General features: G+C 44.6%; 1 protein-coding gene across 1 annotated transcript in view; it reads right to left on the bottom strand.

The window, feature by feature from the left end:
- Nucleotides 1–590: 590 nt before the first annotated feature.
- The window catches only part of PHF21B (PHD finger protein 21B), an 888,545-nt gene continuing 862,271 nt past the window's right edge, over nucleotides 591–26,864 (bottom strand). The window contains exon 18 of the mRNA XM_029600063.1: nucleotides 591–2,669. Coding sequence (XP_029455923.1) covers nucleotides 2,445–2,669 — 225 coding nt within the window. The 3' untranslated portion in view covers nucleotides 591–2,444. The remainder of the gene's footprint in view (nucleotides 2,670–26,864) is intronic.

The following is a 26,864-nucleotide window of genomic DNA, read 5'->3' as shown; positions in this document are numbered from 1 at the left end:
TTGCAATTGTGATGGATTGGTGGGGGGGGGGGGGGGGGGGGGGGGGGGGGAATGTCCGTGTAGTTTTGGGGCTGCGACACGGGAAGGCCTAATGAGCAAGGGAGGGCCCGATGCTTAGGCCGAATGCTTACCCTCGCTGGTGCCGAGGCGGGGTAAGCTGTTGGGGGGGGGGGGGGAATCGAGCAGACTTACCATTTTGACACGGTGGTAAGTGAAGAGGAGCCGGGGGGGGGGGGGGGGGGGGAAAGAGGGGTAAGGTTTTGATTACTGTATTAATTGATGGTGGCTCGGGTTATATTATATTGTTAATAAACTGCGGCCTAAGTTTAAAAGCCATAAAGTTGTAAGTGTTTTATGTATAGGGGAATGGAAGAGGGGGAGAAGCGAACGGCAGTCTTGCTTCCTCATGTTAAGTGAATAAAACTGAATTATATGCATGTAAATGCTTTTGAAAATTACCCTCATACTGTTTTTCAAAACATTGCTTTTATAAAGAAAACTTGTGAAACAAAGGATCTGCAAATGCAATTAAAACAGCTAAACTGTCAATTGAGTTTAATGCATCATAAGGAAGTAAAACTACATTGGCATATTTAAGACAAACACTTTTTTTCTATGCACACTATCCACTGGACAGTCCCCTTTTCAAAAACTATTTTTAACAGTCCAAGACACTTCTTTAAAAATTCTTCAGTTATTCTAGCTTCACATTTTTCTTGTTTTTTTTTCTAGCCATTTGAGAAGAAAAAAATAACAATTAAACCTGAAAACATTTACATCCACATTAGAATGCATAATTGGCATACAATAACCAATGTATAACAATTGTGTATTACTTTGCTTTGTTCATCAATAAAAGAATATAAAATCTTGTTCCACCCAGTGTTGTGTATTAAAATAGATTTGTATAGTACTGCACAGTTTCTCCCGGAGTTCTGAAAATGGTTGAAGGGACCATGTGCTGTTTATAGTGATGGATGACTGCAAGGCTAATCCCTTATTTTCAGCATTCAGCACCTTGTGATTTGCTCAGTTGAAGCTGCATTAATGTCATGTTCTTGTTGCATCCACCTTTATTATTTCTTAATACTTGTCTATGCTAATAAGAAATCATAATAAATAAATATAATCAGCCAAATGCACATTATAATATAACAAACAAAACCTGGGCTGCTTATCATGGCAAAGATTTGTGATCTAAGGTACCAAACTGACCCTTATAGCATTAGGAAGACTAGAGCCAGTGAAACAAGCAGATGTTTTTACAATTTTTCGGGAAAATGCTGTCCATTAAAATGTATTGTTATTTTCTTAAAATCAAAAACAATTAAAAAACCCCCCCAAAAAACAGAATTAAATGTTTCAAAATCAAGTGTTTAAAATTTCAGACAGTCCCTCCCAAAAACTCGATATAACTGATATGAGAAACTCCACTTGAGGCAGTTATTTTTTCTCCTGTACCATTTAGCAGATATTTCTGCAGCAGAAAAGTCATCAGTTTTTCACATTACATAATTTACAATAAAAAGGCAGTACAAAAATGTAAAGTTAATTTTTGGCATATTATCTGTACTGGCAAAAATGAAAAACATTAGAATATTCTTTTCGCTTAAAAAAACATTTTTTTAAAACTCATAAACAAAAATTGAAAACAACCTGTCAAAGATACCCACTTTATGGATTATGCTAACTCTTGCACAAAAAACTCCATGAGAAAATACATCAATAGCAAAATAATTAAAAAGGACCTGCGAAAGAGTAAGTAATTTTTGAGTCATACCTCTTAAAATTTCAGAACACATATTCACAAGCATCAGCATGAAAACATTTCAATATTCCATTAGAAACCCTAACGTCATATGGTTTTTTTTTAAATTTAAATATCTGCAGCTTTCAGCTATACTAATACTGAAAAATGAATTTTTTGTTTGAAGGCTCTGTGAATATTATTCATACCATAACCCTTACCAATAGCCCAATTCCCATTTCACCTGAATAAACATGTCAGAATCATTAATAAATCTTAAGTACTGTGTGATTCAGTTTTATATCACCATTTTCCTCCCCCTCCCAAATAGATTTCAGACCAACTATCTCTACTAGTTTACTAATCTTTTTTTCACTTCTTTGCTATGTGGAGACAACTGCAAAACAGTCAATCCCTCAATACATACTAGACTTTCTATTGCCCACATTTCTTTTTTAAAATTCATAAATACATTAAGGCCAACCTAAAAAATAATCTCATAAGCACTGAATGTGTTGGCAATGCAAAATGCAAAACAGACTGCTCTGTGGGAAGCAAATTGCCGCAAGAGTGCTCTGTAGACTGCGCTAATTTGTTCACACGTTCCTTGGTACACAAATGTATATAAAAAGAGAGAGCTTGGTGCTTCTTTCCTTTTTATGTCTTAATAATTGTTTTATTGTTTCAGCCAGTTCTCTCAGTTCTTGCCCTGCGAGTGCTGCAAGGCTTTGTGCATGGCAGTGGAGGCAGATGAGGGTTTGATCCAGGGGACAGTTAGCAGGGAGGAGGTGGTGGTGGTTGTCATGGTAACCTGGATCATCTGCTCATTTTGTATTAGTCTAATGAGAGTTTTGAGACGTTCCAAAGACGACAGAGTCTCTTTCTGTTGGGTCAACAGGTTGTTTTTTTGCTCTAAGCATTTCTGTCAAAGAGAAAAAGAGAGACGGTGAGAGAGGGACAGTGAATGAAAACGCATTCAAACTTGTGGCATGCATTGTGCTAAAGCCAATGGAGGTAATTTTCAAAGGAGTTACGTATGTAAATGTAACATACTTTCTTAGCAATTTTCAAAAGCCCATATACGTATTTAAAATGCATTTGCATGCATAAAACCTATTGACAATTCAATAGCATATATTGTAGCAATTTTCAAAAGGTCATTAAATGCATAAACTGCATTTACACATGTAAAACCCAGTTTTAAACATGTAAATCATTTTGAAAATTACCACCTTATTGTTTCTAACATGTAAAGTGTTTCTGCTGGATCCAACTTTCAAGTGTTTTGAGGATTTCACTAAATGAACTCTTTAGTTTCCCTGGGTCCACCTCTTCCATTTAGACATTTTGCAAAAAAGCACATGTAAAATAGCTTATTGTTTGTTTTGTATTCATGAAAGAGACTATTAATTGGTGGGCAAAACATTTTCTGTAAACCATAAATGGTAAAACTATGTGTTTTGAGAAATATTAGATGTCAGAATTATTTTCACAAAAGATTCTGTATGAGAGAGAGTGAGTCCCTAAACATATATTATGCCCGAGTAATAAGAGGCTAATTAACACACCATTATGGGCAGTCCCTAACTTACCTGACTATGCTATAGCTAGCTAGGTTTAAGCTAATTTACAGCTATCACTACCTCAGTCTTGCCTCCTCTCCCCGGACTAACGAGCCTTTCACCACTCTTTGGCCCTGTGAGAGAGGAGTGCTGGATGGCGTCCTGTTCCTGCCCACCACAGCCCCACTGCCTCCTTGTTGGGCTGTGAGCCATGCCTCCCAATGACATCACCGGAACAGGGGGGGTGAAGAGCCGGTGCAGGATGCCAGAGGCACCGTGCGCACAAAGGAGCGGAACAAAGGAGCTCCTTTGTGCACTCCTTTGTGTGTGATGAGTGCAAGTGTGGCCCAGGACTCTAAATCTTGCCTAAGTTATGCTCTCAATGTTCCACATGACTCGATTCCTGTTGTTTTGGGTAACAGTAGATATGGTGATCTCTCAAATACTAAACGTAAAATGTCACATAGACCACCTTGTCTAGTTCATATCTCTCCTTCTGCTGTCTCGAGTTGTACTTTTGTAGATGCCAAAATTATGCTAATTAACGATCAATCCATTAGAAAGAAATTTCAACTAATTTATGACCTGATTCTGATAGAAAAACAAGATTTTTTCTGTATCACTGAAAGTTGGCTCCTTGAATCTGATTTGGTCACTCTAAATCAAATTAGTCCTCCCGACTATTCCTTTGTTTCCCAGCCATGCTCGGGGGGGGGGGGGGGGGGATTATTGATTATCTATAAAGATTCTTGGAATCCCGAATTCCAAAACCTTAGTGGGAACCTTATGCAAGAATTATTACTTCTTTACACTTCAGGCTTTTCCATTTGTCTTACTTACTGTCCGCCTAAACTGTTACAATCAAACCTATCTTTGTTTTTTGAACAAAGATTATTTTGGGAGACTTTAATTTGCCATTCAATTCTACTTCTCAATCCTGTCAGATAAACGTATTTACTGACATCCTTTTTTCTCTAGGATGGGCACAACTTACACACAGTCCCACTCATAGATTAGGGCATACATTAGACCTTGTTTTTTTAAACACATCTAGCTTACAATACTCTACTCATTTTTTCAAGGTAACTGATGTTCCATGGTCTGACCATTACTTAATTAGCTTCTCCATTTCATGGCCTAAAGATCCATGTAATCCTCTCAAGTCTCAACCACAAGTAAGGAGAAGTTATGTGAGATTGGTTATCTAGTTCTGGCTATGAACACTGTATACCCTGTCTTCTCACTGTCTTTCTACAGCTCAGCCACCCTGGGATCGCTGTTCCAGTGCCTGAGGGACTTCAGCTCTGCCGGGCATATCAGCTCACTGCTGCCACCTCTGGTGGTTCTACTAAACTGTCTAATAAAAGAACTATCTGTGCCTGTCTCCATAACCCAGCCTAGTCGGTGGTCCCTCTCAGGATATCCTCCTGGGGGCGCTGTCATCCGCCATCGGCCCAAGGATTCACCTATCTACCTTCCTCTACAGCTGAGTGCCCTCTCCTAGCACTCCGCTGGTACAGATTGCTAACTCCTCCCTCTACAGGAGTCATTTCATTACAGATTGAGAACTCCTCCTCCAACAGGAGTATCCAGCAGCCAGTTCATAACAAGATTGCTACTCCCTAGCAAATCCTAACAAGATTGCTAACTTCTCCTTCCACAGGAGTAGACTCACAACAAGATTACTAATTCCTCCCATCTTGAGGAGTATAGCCTACAGGATTGCTAACTCCCAGCTCTAAACAAGAGCTTTTCTAACAGATTGCTAACTCCTCCTTCCTTAGGAGTCATCACTAACCACTATCTGCTTGCTCCTCCCATCAGCACAGCAGATTCCTAACAGATTGCTAACTCCTCCTACATCAGGAGTCTTCAGCAACAGATCCATAACAAGATTGCTAACTTCTCCCTTCTACAAGAGTCTAGTCATAACAGATTGCTAACTCCTCCCTTCTACAGGAGTCTAGTCATAACACTTACTAGGGATCATTAAAAAACAGTACTTCCTTCAGATTCACTTGCCGCTGCCTTCTTGAAACACTTTTCCTTAAAGCTAGAGAATCTTAGTCTAATTTTCTCTAATGTCACACCTTGGTATCACAATTCTATTTCCTTTCATACTCCCATTGGGCTTCCTTTGAAGAGGTTTCTTCGCTGGAAATCTCCAGTGTTGTGTCCTCCATGAACAATGTTAACTGTTCCTTAACAAATGCCCCATTTTAGCATTCAAAGCCATTAAGGATATGCTTGCTCCATCTCTTAACATTTATTGTTAATAATTCACTTCATTCTGGATCTGTTCCTGTTTGTCTTAAGAAAGCAATAGTCAAGCCTCTACTTAAAAAATCTAATCTTGATGCATCTGATGTATCTAATTACTGTCTGATTTCTTCCCTACCTTTTGTTTCTAAAGTCATCGAATGAGTAGTATTACATCAATTTACTGATTTTTTGGAAGACAATGAGATCTTAGATCCCCATCAGTCTGGTTTTCGACGATCGATGAGTATAGAACTTTTACTAGTATCTCTGATCGACACTATTAAACTGGGACTTGACAGCAGCCACCAATTTCTTTTGGTTTCATAAGAACATAAGAAAATGCCATACTGGGTCAGATCAAGGGTCCAACAGTGGCCAATCCAGGCCATAAGAACCTGTAAGTAGAGATGTGAATCGTGTGCCAGATCGTCTTAACGATCAGGTTCAGCTGTGTGTGTGGGGGGGGGGGGGGGGGGAAATGATCGTTAAGATATGTGAATTGGAATTGTTTCCGATTCCAATTCACATCGCTAATTTTTTTTTAGGGAGGCCCGCGCCGCTAAAAAAAAAACCCCACCCCACCCGACCCTTTAAATCGACCTCCCTTAGCCTCCCCCACCCTCCCGACCCCCCGAAAACCTTTTAACATTACCTGGTGGTCCAGGGGGGCCTCGGGGGATGATTTCCCGTTCCCAGGGGAAAGGGGCTGATGAGTAAAGATGGCACCGGCCATCCAGTGCTCCTACCATGTGACAGGGGCCGGCCAATGGCATGGATACCCTGTCACATGGTAAGGGCAAAGGGCCATTGGCGCCATTTTATTTTAGCGCAGCTGATGCCTGGGAACGGGAAATCGTCCCCCGAGGCCGCCCTGGACCACCAGGTAATGTTAAAAGGTTTTGTGGGGGTCGGGAGGGTGGGGGAGGCTAAGGGGGGTCGATTTAAAGGGTCAGGTGGGTTTTTTTTTTTATCGGGCCATCGGCGCCATTTTAATTAGTGGCAGCCAAAATGGCGCCGATGGCCCGAGAGCGGGAGATCGCGCCGGGACCCCCCCCCAATTGGACCACCAGGTAATTTAACATTTTGGGGGGGGTTCGGGAGGGTGGGGGAGGGTAAGGAATTGGTTTTAAAGGGTCGGGGTGGGTTTAGGGGTTGTTTTGGTGTGCCGGTTTTCCCACCCTCCCCCAAATAATTCCCGTGCCCTATTTAACGATTTAGGACGATTTATGACGATAAATCGGGAGCATTTGTATTGTATCGTGCACTCTGATGATTTAGGACGATTTTAAAATTATCTGACGATAATTTTAATCGTTCAAAAACGATTCACATCCCTACTGGCAAGTACCCAAAAACTAAGACTATTCCAGGTTACCATTGCTAATGGCAGTGGCTATTCTCTAAGTGAACTTAATAGCAGGTAATGGACTTCTCCTCCAAGAACTTATCCAATCCTTTTTTAAACACAGCTATACTAATTGCACTAACCACATCCTCTGGCAACAAATTCCAGAGTTTAATTGGGCGTTGAGTAAAAAAGAACTTTCTCTGATTAGTTTTAAATGTGCCCCATGCTAACTTCATGGAGTGCCCCCTAGTCTTTCTACTATCCGAAAGAGTAAATAACCGATTCACATCTACCCGTTCTAGACCTCTCATGATTTTAAACACCTCTATCATATCCCCCCAGCTTTCGATACAATAGATCACAAAATTCTGCTTTACCATCTCCGCGAGTGTGGCATTTCTGGCAATGTTTTGGGCTGGTTTTCTTCCTATCTTAACAATCGTTCTCAACAAGTGAAATTCAATCATCAATTATCCAAAGTTCATCATCTAAACTCTGGTGTTCCTCAGGGCTCTGCCTTGTCGGCTATGCTATTCAATGTATATCTAGCTCCTATCACAAAACGTCTTGCTAGCATTACTGATGGGTACAAAATTTACGCTAATGATATTCAGTTTGTCATCAAATTACATCCTGCCTGGAAGGATACCATAGACCATCTGCAAATGCGTATGTCCTCAATAAGACAATGGCCGCATCAGAATAAATTGTCACTGAACACTGCAAAAACTGAACTCTTGCTAATTCGGTCTTCACTCTATTTCTTAACATGACTCAATTTCTTTTGACAACTTCACTTTTGCATTGAATTCCCCCATTAAAAGTTTGGGTGTTTTTTTGGATGCAACACTGTCATTCCAACCTCAAATTAAATCAATCATCAAAGCCGGTTTTTATAAACTATGTTTATTGGCCGGTTTACATCACTTGTTACATAATTCTGATTTTCATACTATTGTAAGCGCAATTATTTTCCCCCATATTGACTATTGCAATAGTCAATTGTTAGGTCTTCTTAACAGTTCTCTTCACCCTTTACATCTTCCTCTCAATTCTGCTGTAAGACTCATTTCCAGTTCTAGTCGATTTGATCATGTTACACCACTTCTGGCTAAAATGAAGTGGCTGCCGATTTGAGAACGTATCTGGTACAAAATCGCAATGACTACCTTTAAGCTATTAGGCATAGACTCTTGCTCATGGTCGAATGCCCTTTTAAGGATCTATAAGTCCTCTTGTGAATTAAGATCTTCACAATGTGGTTTACTTAGATGTTCCCTCCGTACGTCATGCCCGTCTTGCCACGACCAGAGAGACAGCATTCTCCGTAGCAGCGCCTACCTTGTGGAACTCACTGCCTTTAGATCTTTGTCTCCAAGATAATGTAAAAAAATTCAGAATACTGTTGAAGGGCTTTTTATTACAGCAGGCCTTTTGTTGACTTTTTGTTGATTCTATGTTCTGATCATCTAATTTATGTTTTTTATAATTGCTGAGCCAATAATTTTTTATGTATGTTTTTTTAATTGTAAATCGCTTAGGCATTCATGTGTTAGGTAATTAATACATTTTAATAAATACAAATACAAATAAAACTTAGCCAGCTATAGCATAGCTGAGTAAATTTGTTGTAGCAATGTTTCCTGCCATCTGCCCTTCCCCCACCCAAACCTCAGAATGCGATACAATTCTCCTCCTCCCCTGGTATCCTTCCATTTTCCCATCAGAACGTAAAGTGATATCCATCCCAAACATCCCAACAAGCAATTGCTGTCTCTCCACTCTTCTATCCAAACCTAAACCTCACACTTTTTCCAAGAGGCAGGAGGAGATGTGCTTATTTCCTCCTGCTCCAGCACTGAGAGCATGTGCCTCCTACTGGCGACATTTGGAACATGGAGCAAAAGCAGGTAAGAAGCAAGTATGCCGCCTCCTGCTTCCAGTGGAGGAGGAAAAGGCTGGAGATAACCTGAGGGGGGACAGGGTGGACACATATTGCCAGTCTGGCAGATTTAGTTCAGATCTAAATTTGGGGTTTGGGCTCAGGCAAAGGGAGAAAGAGGGATTGAGATGGGGTCAGATCTCACTCCAGAGATCAGAAGGGAAAAATGAGAGATATCTAGGGGTGGAGGGTGGATTTCATGTCAGGGTGAGGGGAGGGAAGTTCCTAAAACTATGCATTATTAACTACTAGTAGTAAAAGCTGGTTCAAGGAAAGAGGGAATACTGTGAAGTGTAGGAAGTATTTGAGATATGTGAGATCAGAGAGTGAAAGCTGAGCTCGGTTGTACTGTGTGGTAGTAGAGTGGGGACTGGACAACTCAGAAAGACAAAAGGCACAGCTAGACAGTACAGCCAGAGAGAGAGAAGCGGAGCTCAATTTCCATAAGTGGTGGACCTAGAGAGTACAGGAAGAGAGGCGGAACTCAATGTGCATACTGGCAAAGCAGGTACAAGACAAGCTTCCACTTTTTTATAGTTAGATGTGCATACATTTTTGAAAATCAAATATATGTGCACAGTTGTCTCCCTCAACTTAACCTCATCTCCTAGACCACACATTTTTTGAGCAGCTATATTTAGCTGCTCAACGGAAGACAATTTTCAGTATCTCACTGGTAACTTATTAAGGGGGTCATTTTCTATTGATATCGTACAGGGTGGAGTAGGGGCGGTGTTGGCACTGGAAGAGGAGGACTTGGGGTGGTGTTGGGGCGGATGCTGCGGAAACTTCGCTGATGACGAAAAGGTAAGAACCCTTATCGCTGCCAGTAGCGCGCCCAATAGCACCGCCTTTCACGGTGGCGCTATTGGGTGCGATCGCTGCCAGCTTTCGCAGGCCTGCCCCCCGCTTTGCCCCCCCACGCCCCGTTACCACCGAATTCAGAGAGGCTTGCGAAGTTGGAAAATCCAGGCCTAAGTTACCTGGTTAGACCAGTTTTAAAATTGTCCTGTATTTGACTATGTTTTATTAGAATAATTATAAAAGCCATTTACATGAGTAAATAGTGAATTACCTGGATAAACAGGCCTGTCTGAAAATTTTCTTTGAATTAAATGATTATCGTCCTGTTTTGCAGACCCTAGTTTTTTTACAAGATTGATTACTGCAATTTCTTGAAGTTGGATCTTCCCAACAGTACCCTAATATGGCTTCAGTTATTAAAGAATTCTGCTGCTTGAATCCTGACTGTATATTCAAGACAGGATAATATTATTCCCAAAAAGGTGAATTTTAAAAGCCCGATCTGCATTAATTAGGGAATGTGCGAATATGTTAGGCTTGTGCATAAGGAGCGGATTTTAAATGCAGGCCGGATATGCACATAAATGCCACTGTGCACGAATCTCGGAACTTCTCAAAAAGGGGTGGGGTGCTGGCATAATCTGGGTGGGGCATGGGCATTACATGGTATTTCAATACTTGAACCTGAAATTTGCATGCAAATACACGATCCAACACGCTGAGGTTTCCTGCCATGTAACTTTACTTCTGCTATGGATGGTGTGTAAGTTAAAAACATAAAACATAAAAGAGCTTTATCTGAGGAGTGTAAAGAATTTGGGGTAATTGGGGATGTACAGGCTATTAATCAGGGGAGTTTAGAGGACCTTGCTAGTAACTGGGCGAACTGGGGAAGATCTGGTAATACAGACAATGGTGTCGGCACGAGTCCCTTTTAAAATTTCCCCTCTTATGCTGTAGAAGCAGCTTTTGCATGCATAGGTGCATGTCCACATCACTGAGATCCAGAAGTAGCTTGGCCCACATTGTAAGGCTCAAAAAGATGATAAGCTCACAGGGAGCAGGATCCTGGTTTATAGTAGCTTGCTACATAAGGTTAACTCCAAAATTTAGAATTCACCAAATAAATTACTACACTATCTCCAGATATGTCTGAGAGGAGGTCTAAAGTTATTCAGCCTTGTATGGATAACAAGGCTGGTAGCATAAGATTCCAGCATTACTCACATAGAAATGCTAGAAGCACTGGGCTGTATTCTTAGCTGAAGATTTACATTTACAAGGTACTGAGAGGATGGGAGGGATAGAGTAGGGATGGTGGCATGGGGAAAGGAGGTGGGAGGGAAGGGAGGGAAGCCCTGGAAGGCAATTTTGGTCAAAATTAATGTGAACCATAAAACAGGTGCGTGAAGACGGGAAGCAGGTCCCAGACCCCTTCAAATTTTATATAAATCTAGTCTGAGGGTTTGGGAAGGTGCTGAAGGCTTGGCCTTACTGGTCCCATAATTTAGAGTTTGGGTAGTGGGGCATGGATTGGGCCAGGAGGGTCACAACGTTTTTTTTTTTTAAGCACCACATAGCTGGCTTTATTCTTTGGCATACAGTCAGTTAAGGCTAAAATTATCTGGCCATACTAGGCCAGATAACTTTAAACTTAACTGGCATTATTCAGAAGATAGACATTTAAGTTTAAAGTTATCCAGATTACTTTAATTGAGGATATCCAATGGGACATTTATCCTGCTGAATATCCCTAACGTATCCACCTAAATTTAGCTGAATAAGTTACCTGTTTTGGATTCCTTTGAATATTGCCCTCTTAGGAGATTTATGAACCAAGTCTAGAGTTGCAGATCCTTGTGCTTCTTTTTTCTGCTTAATTTAGGGTGGAAAGTATTAAGAAGCAATGTTTAATTTATATTAATAATTTAATCTATTGAGGCTATTGTACTGAATTGCCTATTTTTGTGTTCACTACTGCATTTTTCATATACTATGGGGTAGATTTTCAAAGGGTTACTTGCGTACCCCCCCGAAAACCTACCCCAAACTCCCCTGTGCACGCAAGCCCCAGGATGCGCGTAAATCCGGGGGCTTTCCTGGGGGGGGTGTTGGGGGCATGTCACGGCGGCGCATCATCCAGGGGCATTTCGGGGCGTGGCCACAGGCGTGGTCCCAGCCCGGGGCATTCCGGGGCGAGGCCGAAGCCTCCGGACCAGCCACCGGACCGGAACCTGGCGCACTGGCAGCTGGCCTGCGTGCGAGAGTTACGCCTCGAGCAGGCGAAACTTTGGGAATAAAGGTAAAGGGGGTGTAGATAGGGCTGGGGGGGTGGGTTAGGTAGGGGAAGATAGGGAAAGGTGGGGGGAGGCGGAAGGAAAGTTCCTTCCGAGGCCGCTCGTATCTTATAAAATCCAGTGTATTTTTGTTTGCGCCTGGTGCGCGAACAAAAGTACGCACTCGTGCTTTTTTATAAAATGTACCCCTATGTTTTCAAGCATACAAATAAGCCCCATAAATAAATAGTGCAACATTTGGCTATGCTGAAACATTTACATAAAACCAAAGTAATTATACGGAGTTAATTCCAGCTACAGAATACTCCATTTAGTTTTAACTTTGATGGTTATAATATACAGATTTTGCCAGATCAAGTCTTAGAATTTAATTCGAATCAGATTTATTCTTGTGGGTACAAGTAAAGTCCACAGTAAAGTGATTTTCTTTAAGCTACACATAGAGGCCGATGTAATACAGTGCGCTCAGCTGAGTGCACTGTATAACCCGCAGTCGGAGACGGGTTGAATAGGCGCTAATGAATCCCCTAATGCAATAATTAGCACCTATTCAATGCATGTCCAACGCGAAGAGAGTCTAATAGCGCTAATCATATGCAAATGCATGTGATTGAGTCTATTAGCATTCTCTCCAGATGCAAAAAAAATATGTGCGTCTAGGACACACATTTAGCGTTCAGTACAGAAATTCAGAAAAAAACTACTTTTCTGTACTGCCTCCTACTTAATATCATTGCGATATTAAGTAGGAGGAAAAACAAAATTAAATAAAGTTAAAAAATAGAGAAAAAAAACCACTGGCAGTTGAGTGCAGGAAACAGACGCTCGAATGACAAGTGTCCATTTCCTGAACCCCCTGGCTGTGCGGCATTTAGGAAAACCGACGCCGATAAACTCAGCGTGGGTTTTCCTAACCGGAGGACTGCTGACGCCGATACGGTTCTCGTTAGCAAAGAGGCGCTAGGGATGTGCAAGCAACCCTAGCGCCTTCTTACTAACGCGACCCCCTAATTTAAATATTGCATGGCGCCCACCTTGGGGGCGCCTGGGGCCCGTTAAGAAAGTGGGCGCTGACTGTTCAGCGCCCGCTTTCTGCGCATATTTATTGTATCGGCCCCATACTGCGCTAGCTAAAGCTATTACTAAACACAGAAGATTATTGAACAGTATTTGCCCTATATCCACAGGTGTTTATCTATTTATATTCACTGCTGTCCTGCTTCCACAACAGCTTCTCTGTTTCTATTGCTAATGCTCTGTCCTTGCCTTTATTCTACATAGTTGCTTATTTTCTGTTATATTGCCAACTGTTGGTCAGCCTGCATGTTCACTGCTTCTGCTGTGTTCAATGCAGCTGTTTCTAAAGGGTTAACCTTTGACTTGGAAAGAGTTCCTGGATGTTTTTTCTCGTGGTTTTCAGTCAACTCTGGTCAGCACTAATCTAGCCAACCTTGCACAATTATCTGCATTTTACTTGTCTTTATTTCTGTGAACCAGACTGATCTGGTTGCTGTTATCTCCAGTTTATGAACAGTAAAACTTAATTTTTTATATTTTAATAAAATTTGAAGTTGAAGAAGCGACCTCCTCTGTCTGTGAGTAAAGACCGAGTTAAGCTATCTATTTAAACTGTCCATAGGAAACACATAGTTGATACAGAATAGCAAGGACATGCAGGTGAAAAAAGTGTTTTCGTTTTCGGTTCGTTTTTGGGAGGTTTGTTTACCACAAATTTCGGTTCATAGATTGTTTGATTTGTTTTCATTTGTGAGAAAAAACAAATCAAACCCCCAAAAAACAAAAAAAGCCAGCCCCCCCCCCAGGACCTCCTGCCTGCCTGCCTGCAAAAATGCTGAGGAAGGGATCCCACCGGCCTCAACTAACCCGGTCTGGTGGGGATCCTACTAGCTTTGACCTAGACCCAGGCAGAGAGTGCAGTAGGTCATCCTGACCTCAGCCTTATCAAGGCTGAGGCTTCGGCCTCACAGGGAGGCCAGGTCCCAACACCTGGGCCTTGGCCAGGGCCAGGGCCCGAAACCAGGCCCAACATCGAGACCCGGGCCAGAGGCAAGTCCCGATGCCAGGACTTTGGCCCAGTCAAAGGCTCGATGCCACAACCCGGAAGCCAGGTCGCGAAGCTGGGCCCTTGGATCTGACCCGGCCCCAAAACAGTGTCCTGACTTGGAGGCCGAGTCTCGATGCAAGGGCCTTAGACTTGCATAGGCCAGGGCCCAGACCCAGGCCCAATGCTACAACACAGCCCGGAGGCCAGGTTCTGATGCCGGCCCTGTCCCGGACCCAGGTTCAATGCTGCAACCCAACCCAGAGGCTGGGTTCTGATGCTGGGGCCTAGGCACAGACCAAGGCCCGACACCGGAGTCTTGGCCAGGAGGCTGGGTCCCTGATGCCTAGGCCTCAGCCCAGGGTCAGACCCAAACCATAGAGCCCAGGCCTTGAATCCTCTCCTTTGTCCTCTTCGTTTTTTGGTACTTGCAAGCTAAATGATGCTGTCCGCTGGGGTTGCGCCAGAGTTAATTAATTCCAGCACATTCACCCCAGTGGATGGCACCATTTTGATGTATTGCTGTACATCAAAATGGTGCAGTCAGCTGGGGTCTGGCGCAACCCCAGCAGATGATGTCATTTGGCTTGCAAGTGCCAAAGAATGAAGAGGATGAAGAAGAGATTCTGAGGCCTGGGCTTGACCCGGAGCCAAGGCCCAGGTGTTGGGACCCAGCCTCCTGCCAAGGCCCCAGCATCAGGATACAGCCTCCTGTTCAGATCGCAGCATTGGGCCTGGGTCCAAGCCCTGGCCTAGACCGAGGCCCCGTTGTCGGGACCTGGCCTCTGGCGCAAGGTCGCAGCGTTGGGCTGGGTCTGTTCCTAGACACTGGTGTTGGGACCCGGGCTCTGGGTCAGATTGTGGCATTGGACCTGGATCCAGGCCAAGGTCCCGACATGGGGCACAGTCTTCTGGATGGGTTGCAGCCTTTGGCCTGGGTCTGGGCCCCTGTCTCTGGGATGGTTCGCAGCATCGGGCCAAGGCTCCGGCATTGGGAACCGGCCTCAGGCCAGGTCGTGGCATCAGGCCTGTGTCTGCTCCTAAACCCCAGCATCGGAACCTGGCCTACAGTTCAGGTCATGGTGTGGGACCTGTGTGCAGGCCAAGCCTCTGACATCAGGACCTGGCCTCCAGCCTGGTTCTGGACCAAGGCACACGTGTCAGAACCCGTCCTCCAGGTTGGTTCTGGCGTTTGCCCGAGTCTGGACCCCAGACTATGCCTAAGCCCTGCCATCAGGACCTGGCCTTTGGATCGGGTCTTGGCATCAGGCTTGGATCTATGCCTGGGCCCCGGCATCTGGACCAGGCCTTTGTTGGATACCCGAGGGATAAGGTAAGGTTTTTGTTTTTTTTGTTTAGTTTTTGGGGGTCTCAGCCAAGGCTCCGGTGTCAGCCCGTGCTTCTGCGGAGACCCCAGCATCATGCTCAGGCCTAGGCCATGGCCCCTGCTTTGGGCCTCAGCCTATGCCCTAGGCGAGGCCCTGACTTCGGGCCGAGACCTAGACCCCAATCATAGTTTAAAACAAAATGAATGAATAAGATTCTTTTCATTTAGGGGGGCCCGCTATTCTTTTCAGGGTCCCATGAATGAAACAAATTAGACTTATTCATCATGTTTTGCAGTTTCATTTAAAACAAATGCACATCCCTACAGAATAGTACTACAAGCATTGATCCTTACCACCCCAGAGTATTACAGTGCTATTTACCTTGCATATATCTTCAGAGCATTGCAAATTGTGCAGAATGTGGTATGGGTGTAGAGTCCATAGTGCACAGTGGGGCACAGCACTAGAAACTTTATTAGCTATTTGTATTTTGCTTTTTCTTTAGTATTCCAGGGTTTACAGAGATTAATTTATTTGGCTTTCCATTTCAGGTTTGCCTGCATGTTTCTATTTCTAATTTGTAGTCCCTTATTCTGTTTTAGTTAAGGAGAGGGCCCCTGTGTGTGTAAGAGACCGAGTGAGTGTGAGAGCACTGGCATGAATATGAGAGGAAGTATTTGAAAGAATGAATGTGTTTGTATGTGTGTGTGAATAAGAGAGAGAAAAGATGGTTTGCATGGCCCTAACTCCCCCAATCTATGATTATCTCAGGGTGAGTGGGAATCAAAAGGTCTCAGGTATGGAGAGCAGGAGATTTTTACAATTATCTGTATTTTTAATTATTGGGTGTAATTTGATGTTTCTATTGTTTTGAAATATTTTATTGTTTTTTGGGGGGAAATATTAGGAAATGTTTTAATTATTGGATATTTTATTCATCAGATATTTTGAAATATTTTAATGATGTTTGGGGAATATTAGAACAAATTTATGCAAGTTTCTTATAATTACTGGATGTTTGTCAGCTGTGTTGACATTCATTCTTTGTATTAGCATGGATAGCAGAGTTTCTTACCTGTATCAGGTTCTCTGAGGATAGCAGGATGTTAGTCCTCACATATAGGTGACATAATCAGATAGAGCCTCGACACAGAAAACTTATGTCAAAGTTTCTAGAACTTTGACTTGTTATGCTGGGTATGTCTACCATGCCCTATACCACGCATCCACTAGGAGTCCCTCTTATAACATAGAATTATATAAAATCGGAGGAGAAAGAGGAAGCAGCTTACCGTCAGAGATTTTGCATCCGGCCTCGACGGGACTTTGCCGCGCTCCCTGATGAGGTCATAGGGAGGGGCCGACAGAAGATCTTAAAAGCCGGTCCCCCTGCTTGGTTTACTGAGGAGAAAGAGGAAGGAGCTTACCGTCAGCAGCAGAGCGATACCGGGGGTGAGATTTTGCATCCTGCCCCGACGGGACTTTGCCGCGCTCCCTGATGAGGTCATAGGGAGGGGCCGACAGAAGATCTTAAAAGCCGGTCCCCCTGCTTGATTTACCGAGGAGAAAGAGGAAGGAGCTTACTGTCAGCAGCAGAGCGATACCGGGGGTGAGATTTTGCATCTGGCCCCGACGGGACTTTGCCGCGCTCCCTGATGAGGTCATAGGGAGGGGCCGACAGAAGACTTAAAAGCCGGTCCCCCTGCTTGCTTTACCGAGGAGAAAGAGGAAGGAGCTTACCGTCAGCAGCAGAGAAATACCGGGGGTGAGATTTTGCATCCGGCCCCGACGGGACTTTGCCGCGCTCCCTGATGAGGTCATAGGGAGCGGCCAACAGAAGATCTTAAAAGCCGGTCCCCCTGCTTGCTTTACCGAGGAGAAAGAGGAAGGAGCTTACCATCAGCAGCAGAGCGATACCAGGGGTGAGATTTTGCATCCTGCCCCGACGGGACTTTGCCGCGCTCCCTGATGAGGTCATAGGGAGGGGCCGACAGAAGATCTTAAAAGCCGGTCCCCCTGCGGCGCGCCGCCCAAGCCGTGTGTGCCTAAGGGGCGCGCGGCTTTGTCTAACTTTTACTGGTCTCTTTCAAATCGGGACAAATAAGTTTGACTTCTTCTCAGGTAGGCTGTATAGTTCTCAATTAATGTATCCTCATGTATCCTCCATTTTATTTTACTGATCTAAGAATAATTGTGAAGCAGTGTTAGCTCCATAATTTGTTATATTATAACTGTGAGTATGCCACATACATCCCGCAAAAGAAGAGCAAAGGAGAGAATAGACTCTGCTAATCTCCTAGAAGCTCCAATTTGCGGTCCTATGGATGCACATGTGCAGCGGAGTTTTAAATCGGAGGGGTCGCATTTGGTTACGGAGGATGAGAGTTTTCAGTCATCCCCCTTGCCAGACCTTTCGACATCTCTATCCCCGATTTACAGGGAACCACCTGCGAATCCAGCGTCCTCCAGGGGCCAGGGAAGGTTGTCGGGGGATTCACAAGTGGAAGGCGCTGAAGTGAATCCATGAGCAGGTCCAGCTAACCCTGGAGAAACTGGAGGAAAGAAGCATATAAGTCCCATTGAGGGACCAGCAAGCCTGATTATAGAGGGGAATGGCTCACTAATGTCGCAGCAAATACCTAGAACTGAAGATTTTTCTTTAAAAGAATATGAGCCTCCAGTCTTGTTGAAACCTGAGGCTGTTACTTTGGACACTATCTGGGAAGCTATCTCAAGTTTGAGTGTTTCCATGGCAACACAGATAAATCCAATTGTTAATAAAATAAATAAAATACAAGAAAGGGTAATTGATTTAGAAAATTCTAGAAAAGTAACAACAATTGAATTGGAGAAAATAAAGTTAGAAGGTGTTAAATGGAAACCAGTACAAGATATGATGATAACTGAGAATAAGGTTTTACAAATGAAAATAGAAAACCTGGAAAATGCTAATAGGAAAAATAATTTAAGATTTATAAATTTTCCTATGTTACCGTATATGACTCCTAAAGATATGTTTAAGAAGTATTTGATGGAGGTACTTAAAGTCTCTGAGGAAATGGTTCCTCCAATTGCAAAAATATATTATTTAAGACCATATAAGAAGCAAGAAGGACCTGATCAAGGTCATGAGGTTAAGCAACCTATGGATAGAATACTTGCAAATTTGGATATTTCACAAGTATTAGAGTCTTCTGATACTGAATTGGTACAACCAACAACTTTAATCGTATCATTTGCTTTGGAGCCTGACAGAGACTGGGTACTAAGGTTATTCTTTAAGTATCGTCTTGTTGAATTCTTTAACTTAAGAGTTAGGGTATACCCAGACGTGTCCAAACAGACACAAAAAAGGAGACAACAATTTTTGTTATTAAGATCAAAGGTTAATCAGATTGGAGGATCATTTCTATTAAGATATCCATACAAATGTTACATAAAATATAAAAGTGAATCATATGTTTTTTTTACTTCAACTCGGTTATCTTTATTTTTAAGTGATAAAATACCATTGGTATAAACGTTAGTTAATCTCCTCCAATTATGATCTAGGCAACCCTGATATTCATAGTAAACCGCTGTATTCACTGCTTCAATAATTACTGATTATTGGATTCTTATAATTGTATTAATAATTTCTAATAATTAGATCAGTATTTATTTAAATATTGTGGACTACTTGAAAAAAGAAGAGGCTGTATAGATTGTTGAAATATTGGATATTTGATTTGTAATATTCTTTTTTCTATTTTGAACAAGAATTTTCTTGTAATACTTTGTTAAAAAGTCTATAAATAAAGAATTAAAAAAAAAAGAATTATATAAAATCAAAATAGGAGAAACCCAACTTCGCGGGGTGGCGGGCAGATTTCATGAGGATTAACATCTTTCTGTCCTCGGAGAACACCTGTTACAGGTAAGCAGCTCTGCTTTCTCCAATGACAAGCAGTGGAAGGCTTTCTAGTGGAAGGCTTTCTAGAAGCTACCAGGACCTGAGACACATCCTTTGAGAGATCGAGTGTTTGCAGAACTAACCTCTCAACATCCAGGCTGTGAGCGACAGGACCCGGAGATTGGGATGTCACAACCTGCCTCGATTTTGCATGATGAGATCTGGGGAGGTCCCCAGACTGATGGGTCTATGGATAGACAACTCTCGTAGGAGTAGAAACAAGACCTGTCTTGACCAATAAGGGACTATAAAGATCATAGTCCCCTTGTCCTCACAAAGCTTCAAGAGTGTCTTCACCACTAATCAGTGGATATGTGTGCAGAAGATCCTTGCTCCAATGTCGGACAAGGACGTCCAAGGCTGATTTGCCCTCTGACCTGTACAGGAAGCAGAACCAAGGCACCTTTCTGTTGCAAGGGGATGTAAAGAGATCCATGTCCGGGCTCCCCCAGAGGCGGAATATCTGATTTGCAATCCCCTGGTTCAGGGACCACTCATGGGGTCTGAAGGCCCGACTGAGTTTGTCTGCTACCACATTCTCCATCTCTGCCAGGTACACAGTCCTGAGCACCATCCCGTGGGCCAGGGACAATGACCAAATCTGGACTGCTTCCTGATGCAGGAGGTACGAGCCTGTAACTCTCTGCTTGTTAACATACCACATCGCCACCTGGTTATTGGTTTGGATCAGGACAACTTTGTTGGACAGCCAATCTGAAAGCCTATAGCATGTAACTGATTGCCTGAAGTTGCAGGAAGTTGATTTGACAACAAATTTCCTGAGCAGACCAGAGACTATGGGTGCTGAGCCTATCTATATGAACTCCCTAGCCTAGGGTGGATGCATATGTGGTTAGGACAATTTGTATAGGAGGACTTCCAAAACAGATCCTCTGTTCCAGATGTGAAAGTACCCACCACCAGGACACAGAGTCCCAGAGTGGTGAGGTGGCACAGATAAAATTCTGGAGGTTCTGCTTGGCCTGGCACCTCTGTGATCTCAGGATTGGGTTCTGCGCATATGTAATCATGCCAAAGGAGTGACATGGATGGTTGTGGCCATATGACCAAACAGCTTCAACATGTGCCAGGCTGACACCTGCTGGTTCTGCTGAATCCCTGTCACAATGGTCATCAAAGTGATGGCTCTTTGATGAGGCAGGAAGGCCTTGGCCTGAGCCATGTCTAGCAGGGCTTCTATGAAGTCTAATTGAGGTGACGGGCTGAGATGAGACTTCAGGTAGTTGATGACAAACTTTAGTGACTCCAACACTCGGATGGCCCCTGCCTGAAATGTGATCTTGATCAGCCCAACATCCAGACAAAAGAAAACATGCACCCCTAGCCTCTGGAAGTGTGCTACCACCTCAGCCAGGCATTTTGTGAAGACTTGTGGGGCGAACGTTAGCCTGAATGGCAACACCCAATACTGAAAGTGCTGTTTTCCCACCATGAATTGGAGATACTTCCAGTCACTAGGGAAGATCTCGATGTGACTGTACATGTCCTTCAGATTGAGGGAGCATACCAAGTCAACTTTTTGCAAAAGGAGGATCAAGGTGCCCAGGGAACCCATGTTGAACCTTTTGTTTTAACAAATCTGTTGAAGACCCTTAGGTCTAGGATGGGACGGAGTCCTCCTGTTTTCTTTGGAATCAGGAAGTACCTGGAGTAAAATCCCCTCCCCCCTTTGCCTTGGTGGAACAGGCTTGATTACTCTGGCCATTAGGAGGGAAGAGAGCTCCATTTAGAAGTACCTCCTGATGTGCTACCAGCCCCCAAAATGGGTTTGGAGGGGAATTTGAAGGAACACTCAATAGGTTCAATTGGTACCCTTGGCAGACAATGGAAAGAAACCACTGGTCTGAGGTTATACTGGGACACTGGTTCACAAAGAACCTCAGCCTGCCCCCAACCAGCAGAGCCAGTGCCCCAGGTATGGACAACTGGACCACGCTCCCTACAATCCAATCAAAACCCCATTCCTTGAGTTGACTGAGGTGCTGGCTGGGGTTGGGGGCTTTCTGCTGCCTGGGATGGCCACAAGACTCCTGATGCTGTTGATGGGACGAGGGGGCGAAGGATAGTACTTCCTCTGGTGAAAGAAAGAAAAGAAAGACTTCCCATGCCCCGATCTCACTGACAATCTAGCCGAGGACAGGTCCTGAGTGCTAGATGAGAGTTGTTGGAGGGACTAATGATGGTCCTGGAACTGGGCCACCATGTCCCTCACCCTATGTCCAAAGTGAATCTCCACTGTACATGGCACATCAGCGAGTTATTCTTGTGCCTCTGGTCAGAGATCTGAGGCCCACAATCATGCCATTCTGCGAGCACCAATTCCCACTGCAGAGACCTTCAATGCCGTCCTGGAAACATCATAGGTTACTCTGACTTCATGCTTCCTGCACTCCACGCCCTTATGCACCAGTGGACTGAGGGTGTCCTGCTGATGATGATGCAGGTGCTCAGCCACCTTCTGAACCTGCTTTCAGATGTCCCACAGTACTGGCTCATGTAGAGCTGATAGGAATCTATGCGGGCATTGAGAATGGCTCCCTAAAACACTTTTCTCCAAAAAGCATCTATCGCTCTGTGATCCTTCCCCGGGGTTGCCGAGGAATGGGTCCAAGACTGTTTGGGGCAGCTGTTGCTTATCAAATCCTGAAGCCTTATGGATAAGGTAGACCCCATCAGCCTTCTTGTTACAGGAGGCATTGTGAGAGGATGTTCCCATATCCTCAGTAGTAACTCCTTAAGGATATTGTGTACCGGCACAGCCACAATCTCCTCAGGAGGCTCCATGAACTGGAAGATCTCAAGCATTTTGTGCCTGGCATCTTCTTCAGTCAGTAACTAAAATGGGCTGGCCTCCACTATCACCCTCACAAAATATGTGAAGGTTAAATCCTCAGCTGAAGACTTCCTTCACTCTTCTAGAGGAGAAGGATCTGAGGGGAGACCCTTAGAGCCATCAATGGTGTCATCCCCCAGGGGTCACAGAGACCCTCATTCTCAATGAAATCAACAGGGAATTGGACCCTAGGCACTTGGCCTTTGTCCAGAGGTGCAGGTACCAGCAGAGCTGGACAGGGGGCTGCAGGCCCCAGCGTTTCAGCCAGCCTGGGTGGAGATTCCTCCTCCAAGGAACCCGCAATGACTACCGTATCAGCAGGGAGAGGCTTTGGTGCCCCTATGGGCACCAATGCCAGCCCGGGAACTGACGCCATCTGAGTCGGCAATGAACCAATGAGCTTCTTCAACAGTGGTTCTAAGATGGACGGTACCAGTTCTGGTCACATTAGTGCCACAGGATCGATGCCCCATATTGCCCACTTGACCACCAGTTGGACTCGCCGCTCAAGCTTCTCCTAGAACATTGCTGATGCCAACACTGACTGGGAGGAAGGAGGGGTGGCCAGATCCTATTCATAAATGAGAGGAGGATGGATGACTGGTATCAGGATCGGTGAAAACTGTCACAAATACCTGGCACTGATGGACTGGCACTCCTTGCCGTGGGGTCACTTCGGGGTCATCACAGCATGAGGTGGCACATTCCCTATGCCCAGCACTGTGCATCGACGGGGACCTATGTTAATGCTTTTTCAGCTTCTCTCAATACTTGGCATGGTCTTTCCCCAGTGCCGAGGCTGACGATGAGAAATCCGATGTCCTTGGATTGGAGAAGCCTGACAGTGGTAGGTCTCTGGTGCCCCTATCTGCTGATGGCACCAACGATCCCGCCAATGTCAATGACTCAGTGTCCACTGGTACGGCTCTGAGGTCCTTCAATGCCGATGCTGCCAATACCGATGCCGATGGCTTGGTCTTTTCTGACCCAAAGAGTTGTTCCATCCTATTGAGCCAAAGACAACATCTCTTTGGGGTCATCTGAGCACATTTGTGGCAACCCTGGACATCATGCGATGTCCCCAGGCAGAGGACATATATACATCATGGGTGTTCATGATGATTTGGTCCTCAGGCATCGCTGGAAACCAGACAAAGCCATGGAGGATAGCAAATGTAACCCCAATATTTAAAAAGGGCTCCAGGGGCGATCCGGGAAACTACAGACCGGTTAACCTGACTTCAGTGCCAGGAAAAATAGTGGAAAGTGTTCTAAACATCAAAATCACAGAACATATAGAAAGACATGGTTTAATGGAACAAAGTCAGCATGGCTTTACTCAGGGCAAGTCTTGCCTCACAAATCTGCTTCACTTTTTTGAAGGAGTTAATAAACATGTGGATAAAGGTGAACCGGTAGATATAGTATACTTGGATTTTCAGAAGGCGTTTGACAAAGTTCCTCATGAGAGGCTTCTAGGAAAAGTAAAAAGTCATGGGATAGGTGGCGATGTCCTTTCGTGGATTGCAAACTGGTTAAAAGACAGAAAACAGAGAGTAGGATTAAATGGGCAATTTTCTCAGTGGAAGGGAGTGGACAGTGGAGTGCCTCAGGGATCTGTATTGGGACCCTTACTGTTCAATATATTTATAAATGATCTGGAAAGAAATACGACGAGTGAGATAATCAAATTTGCAGATGACACAAAATTGTTCAGAGTAGTTAAATCACAAGCAGATTGTGATAAATTGCAGGAAGACCTTGTGAGACTGGAAAATTGGGCATCCAAATGGCAGATGAAATTTAATGTGGATAAGTGCAAGGTGATGCATATAGGGAAAAATAACCCATGCTATAATTACACAATGTTGGGTTCCATATTAGGTGCTACAACCCAAGAAAGAGATCTAGGTGTCATAGTGGATAACACATTGAAATCGTCGGTGCAGTGTGCTGCGGCAGTCAAAAAAGCAAACAGAATGTTGGGAATTATTAGAAAAGGAATGGTGAATAAAACGGAAAATGTCATAATGCCTCTGTATTGCTCCATGGTGAGACCGCACCTTGAATACTGTGTACAATTCTGGTCACCGTATCTCAAAAAAGATATAATTGCGATGGAGAAGGTACAGAGAAGGGCTACCAAAATGATAAGGGGAATGGAACAACTCCCCTATGAGGAAAGACTAAAGAGGTTAGGACTTTTCAGCTTGGAGAAGAGACGACTGAGGGGGGGGGATATGATAGAGGTGTTTAAAATCATGAGAGGTCTAGAACGGGTAGATGTGAATCGGTTATTTATTCTTTCGGATAGTAGAAAGACTAGGGGGCACTCCATGAAGTTAGCATGTGGCACATTTAAAACTAATCGGAGAAAGTTCTTTTTTACTCAACGCACAATTAAACTCTGGAATTTGTTGCCAGAGAATGTGGTTAGTGCAGTTAGTATAGCTGTGTTTAAAAAAGGATTGGATAAGTTCTTGGAGGAGAAGTCCATTACCTGCTATTAAGTTCACTTAGGGGCGGATTTTCAGAGCCCTGCTCGCCTAAATCCGCCCAAAACCGGGCGGATTTAGGCGAGCAGGGCCCTGCGCGCCGGTAAGCCTATTTTACATAGGCCTACCGGCGCGCGCAGAGCCCCGGGACTCGCGTAAGTCCCGGGGTTTTCGGAGGGGGCGTGTCGGGGGGCGTGTCGGGGGCGGGCCCGAACCACGCGGCGTTTTCGGGGCGTTCCGGTGGCGGGCCCGGGGGCGGGCCCGGGGGCGTGGCTACGGCCAGGGGCGGCCTGGGGGTGTGGCCGCGCCCTCCGGACCCGCCCCCAGGTCGCGTCCCGGCGCGCAGGAGGCCGACTGATGCGCGGGGATTTACGCCTCCCTCTGGGAGGCGTAAATCCCCCGACAAAGGTAAGGGGGGGGTTTAGACAGGGCCGGGCGGGTGGGTTAGGTAGGGGAAGGGAGGGGAAGGTGAGGGGAGGGCAAAGGAAAGTTCCCTCCGAGGCCGCTCCGATTTCGGAGCGGCCTTGGAGGGAACGGGGGTAGGCTGCGCGGCTCGGCGCGCGCCGGCTATACAAAATCCATAGCCTTGCACGCGCCGATCCAGGTTTTTAGCAGATATGCGCGGCTCCGCGCGTATCTACTAAAATCCAGCGTACTTTTGTTTGCGCCTGGAGCGCAAACAAAAGTAGGCTATTCGCGCTCCTTTTAAAATCCGCCCCTTAGAGAATAGCCACTGCCATTAGTAATGGTTACATGGAATAGACTTAGTTTTTGGGTACTTGCCAGGTTCTTATGGCCTGGATTGGCCACTGTTGGAAACAGGATGCTGGGCTTGATGGACCCTTGGTCTGATCCAGTATGGCATTTTCTTATGTTCTTATGTTCTTATGTCGGGGTGAAATAAATAGGAAGCAAGATAAAATTGATGGCAGTGGTTATTGAAGACCAGTGACCACCGAAGCACTGCCATCATGGGGGTATTGACCGCAAAAGGAAACTTACTGATAAACAATGAAAACCTTGACTAGAAATTACATGAAGGACCCAGAGGGACCTGGCATCAAACACAGGCAAAAAAAATAGTAAAAAAGCAAAAGATAGAAACAGTTTCCAAGATACGCAAAAAAGACCGGCGCGCAGGAGGTCCACTGATGCCCACTGATGCGCGGGGATTTACGCCTCCCTCTGGGAGGCGTAAATCCCCCGACAAAGGTAAGGGGGGGGGTTTAGACAGGGCCGGGCGGGTGGGTTAGGTAGGGGAAGGGAGGGGAAGGTGAGGGGAGGGCAAAGGAAAGTTCCCTCCGAGGCCGCTCCGATTTCGGAGGGAACGGGGGTAGGCTGCGCGGCTTGGCGCGCGCCGGCTATACAAAATCCATAGCCTTGCGCGCGCCGATCCAGGTTTTTAGCAGATATGCGCGGCTCCGCGCGTATCTACTAAAATCCAGCGTACTTTTGTTTGCGCCTGGAGCGCAAACAAAAGTAGGCTATTCGCGCTCCTTTTAAAATCCGCCCCTTAGAGAATAGCCACTGCCATTAGTAATGGTTACATGGAATAGACTTAGTTTTTGGGTACTTGCCAGGTTCTTATGGCCTGGATTGGCCACTGTTGGAAACAGGATGCTGGGCTTGATGGACCCTTGGTCTGATCCAGTATGGCATTTTCTTATGTTCTTATGTTCTTATGTCGGGGTGAAATAAATAGGAAGCAAGATAAAATTGATGGCAGTGGTTATTGAAGACCAGTGACCACCGAAGCACTGCCATCATGGGGGTATTGACCGCAAAAGGAAACTTACTGTTAAACAATGAAAACCTTGACTAGAAATTACATGAAGGACCCAGAGGGACCTGGCATCAAACACAGGCAAAAAAAATAGTAAAAAAGCAAAAGATAGAAACAGTTTCCAAGATACGCAAAAAAGACCAAAAGAAAACTCACCAACCACGATGCTGCAGCTCCGAGGGGAAAAAAAAGACTGAAGAAGGACCCCACGTAAATGATTTGTATAGAGCATGCTGGACATACTGGGCATGCCCAGCATGGCAAGTGAAAGTTCTTGAAATTTTGACATTAGTTTTCTGTTTTGGGTCTCTTATCTCATGATGTCACCCAAGTATGAGGACTGCTTGTCCTCAAAGAATTCATATTCTCAAATGATGTTTTATATCTTTTGATTTTATTGCTTGATGTTTTGTGAGGAATGATGATGT

The sequence above is a fragment of the Rhinatrema bivittatum genome, chromosome 4 (assembly GCF_901001135.1).
Source record: "Rhinatrema bivittatum chromosome 4, aRhiBiv1.1, whole genome shotgun sequence".
NCBI classification, from domain to species: Eukaryota; Metazoa; Chordata; class Amphibia; order Gymnophiona; family Rhinatrematidae; genus Rhinatrema; species Rhinatrema bivittatum.
Note: the sequence above shows the minus strand (reverse complement) of the source record. Positions and strands in the feature narration are given on the sequence as shown.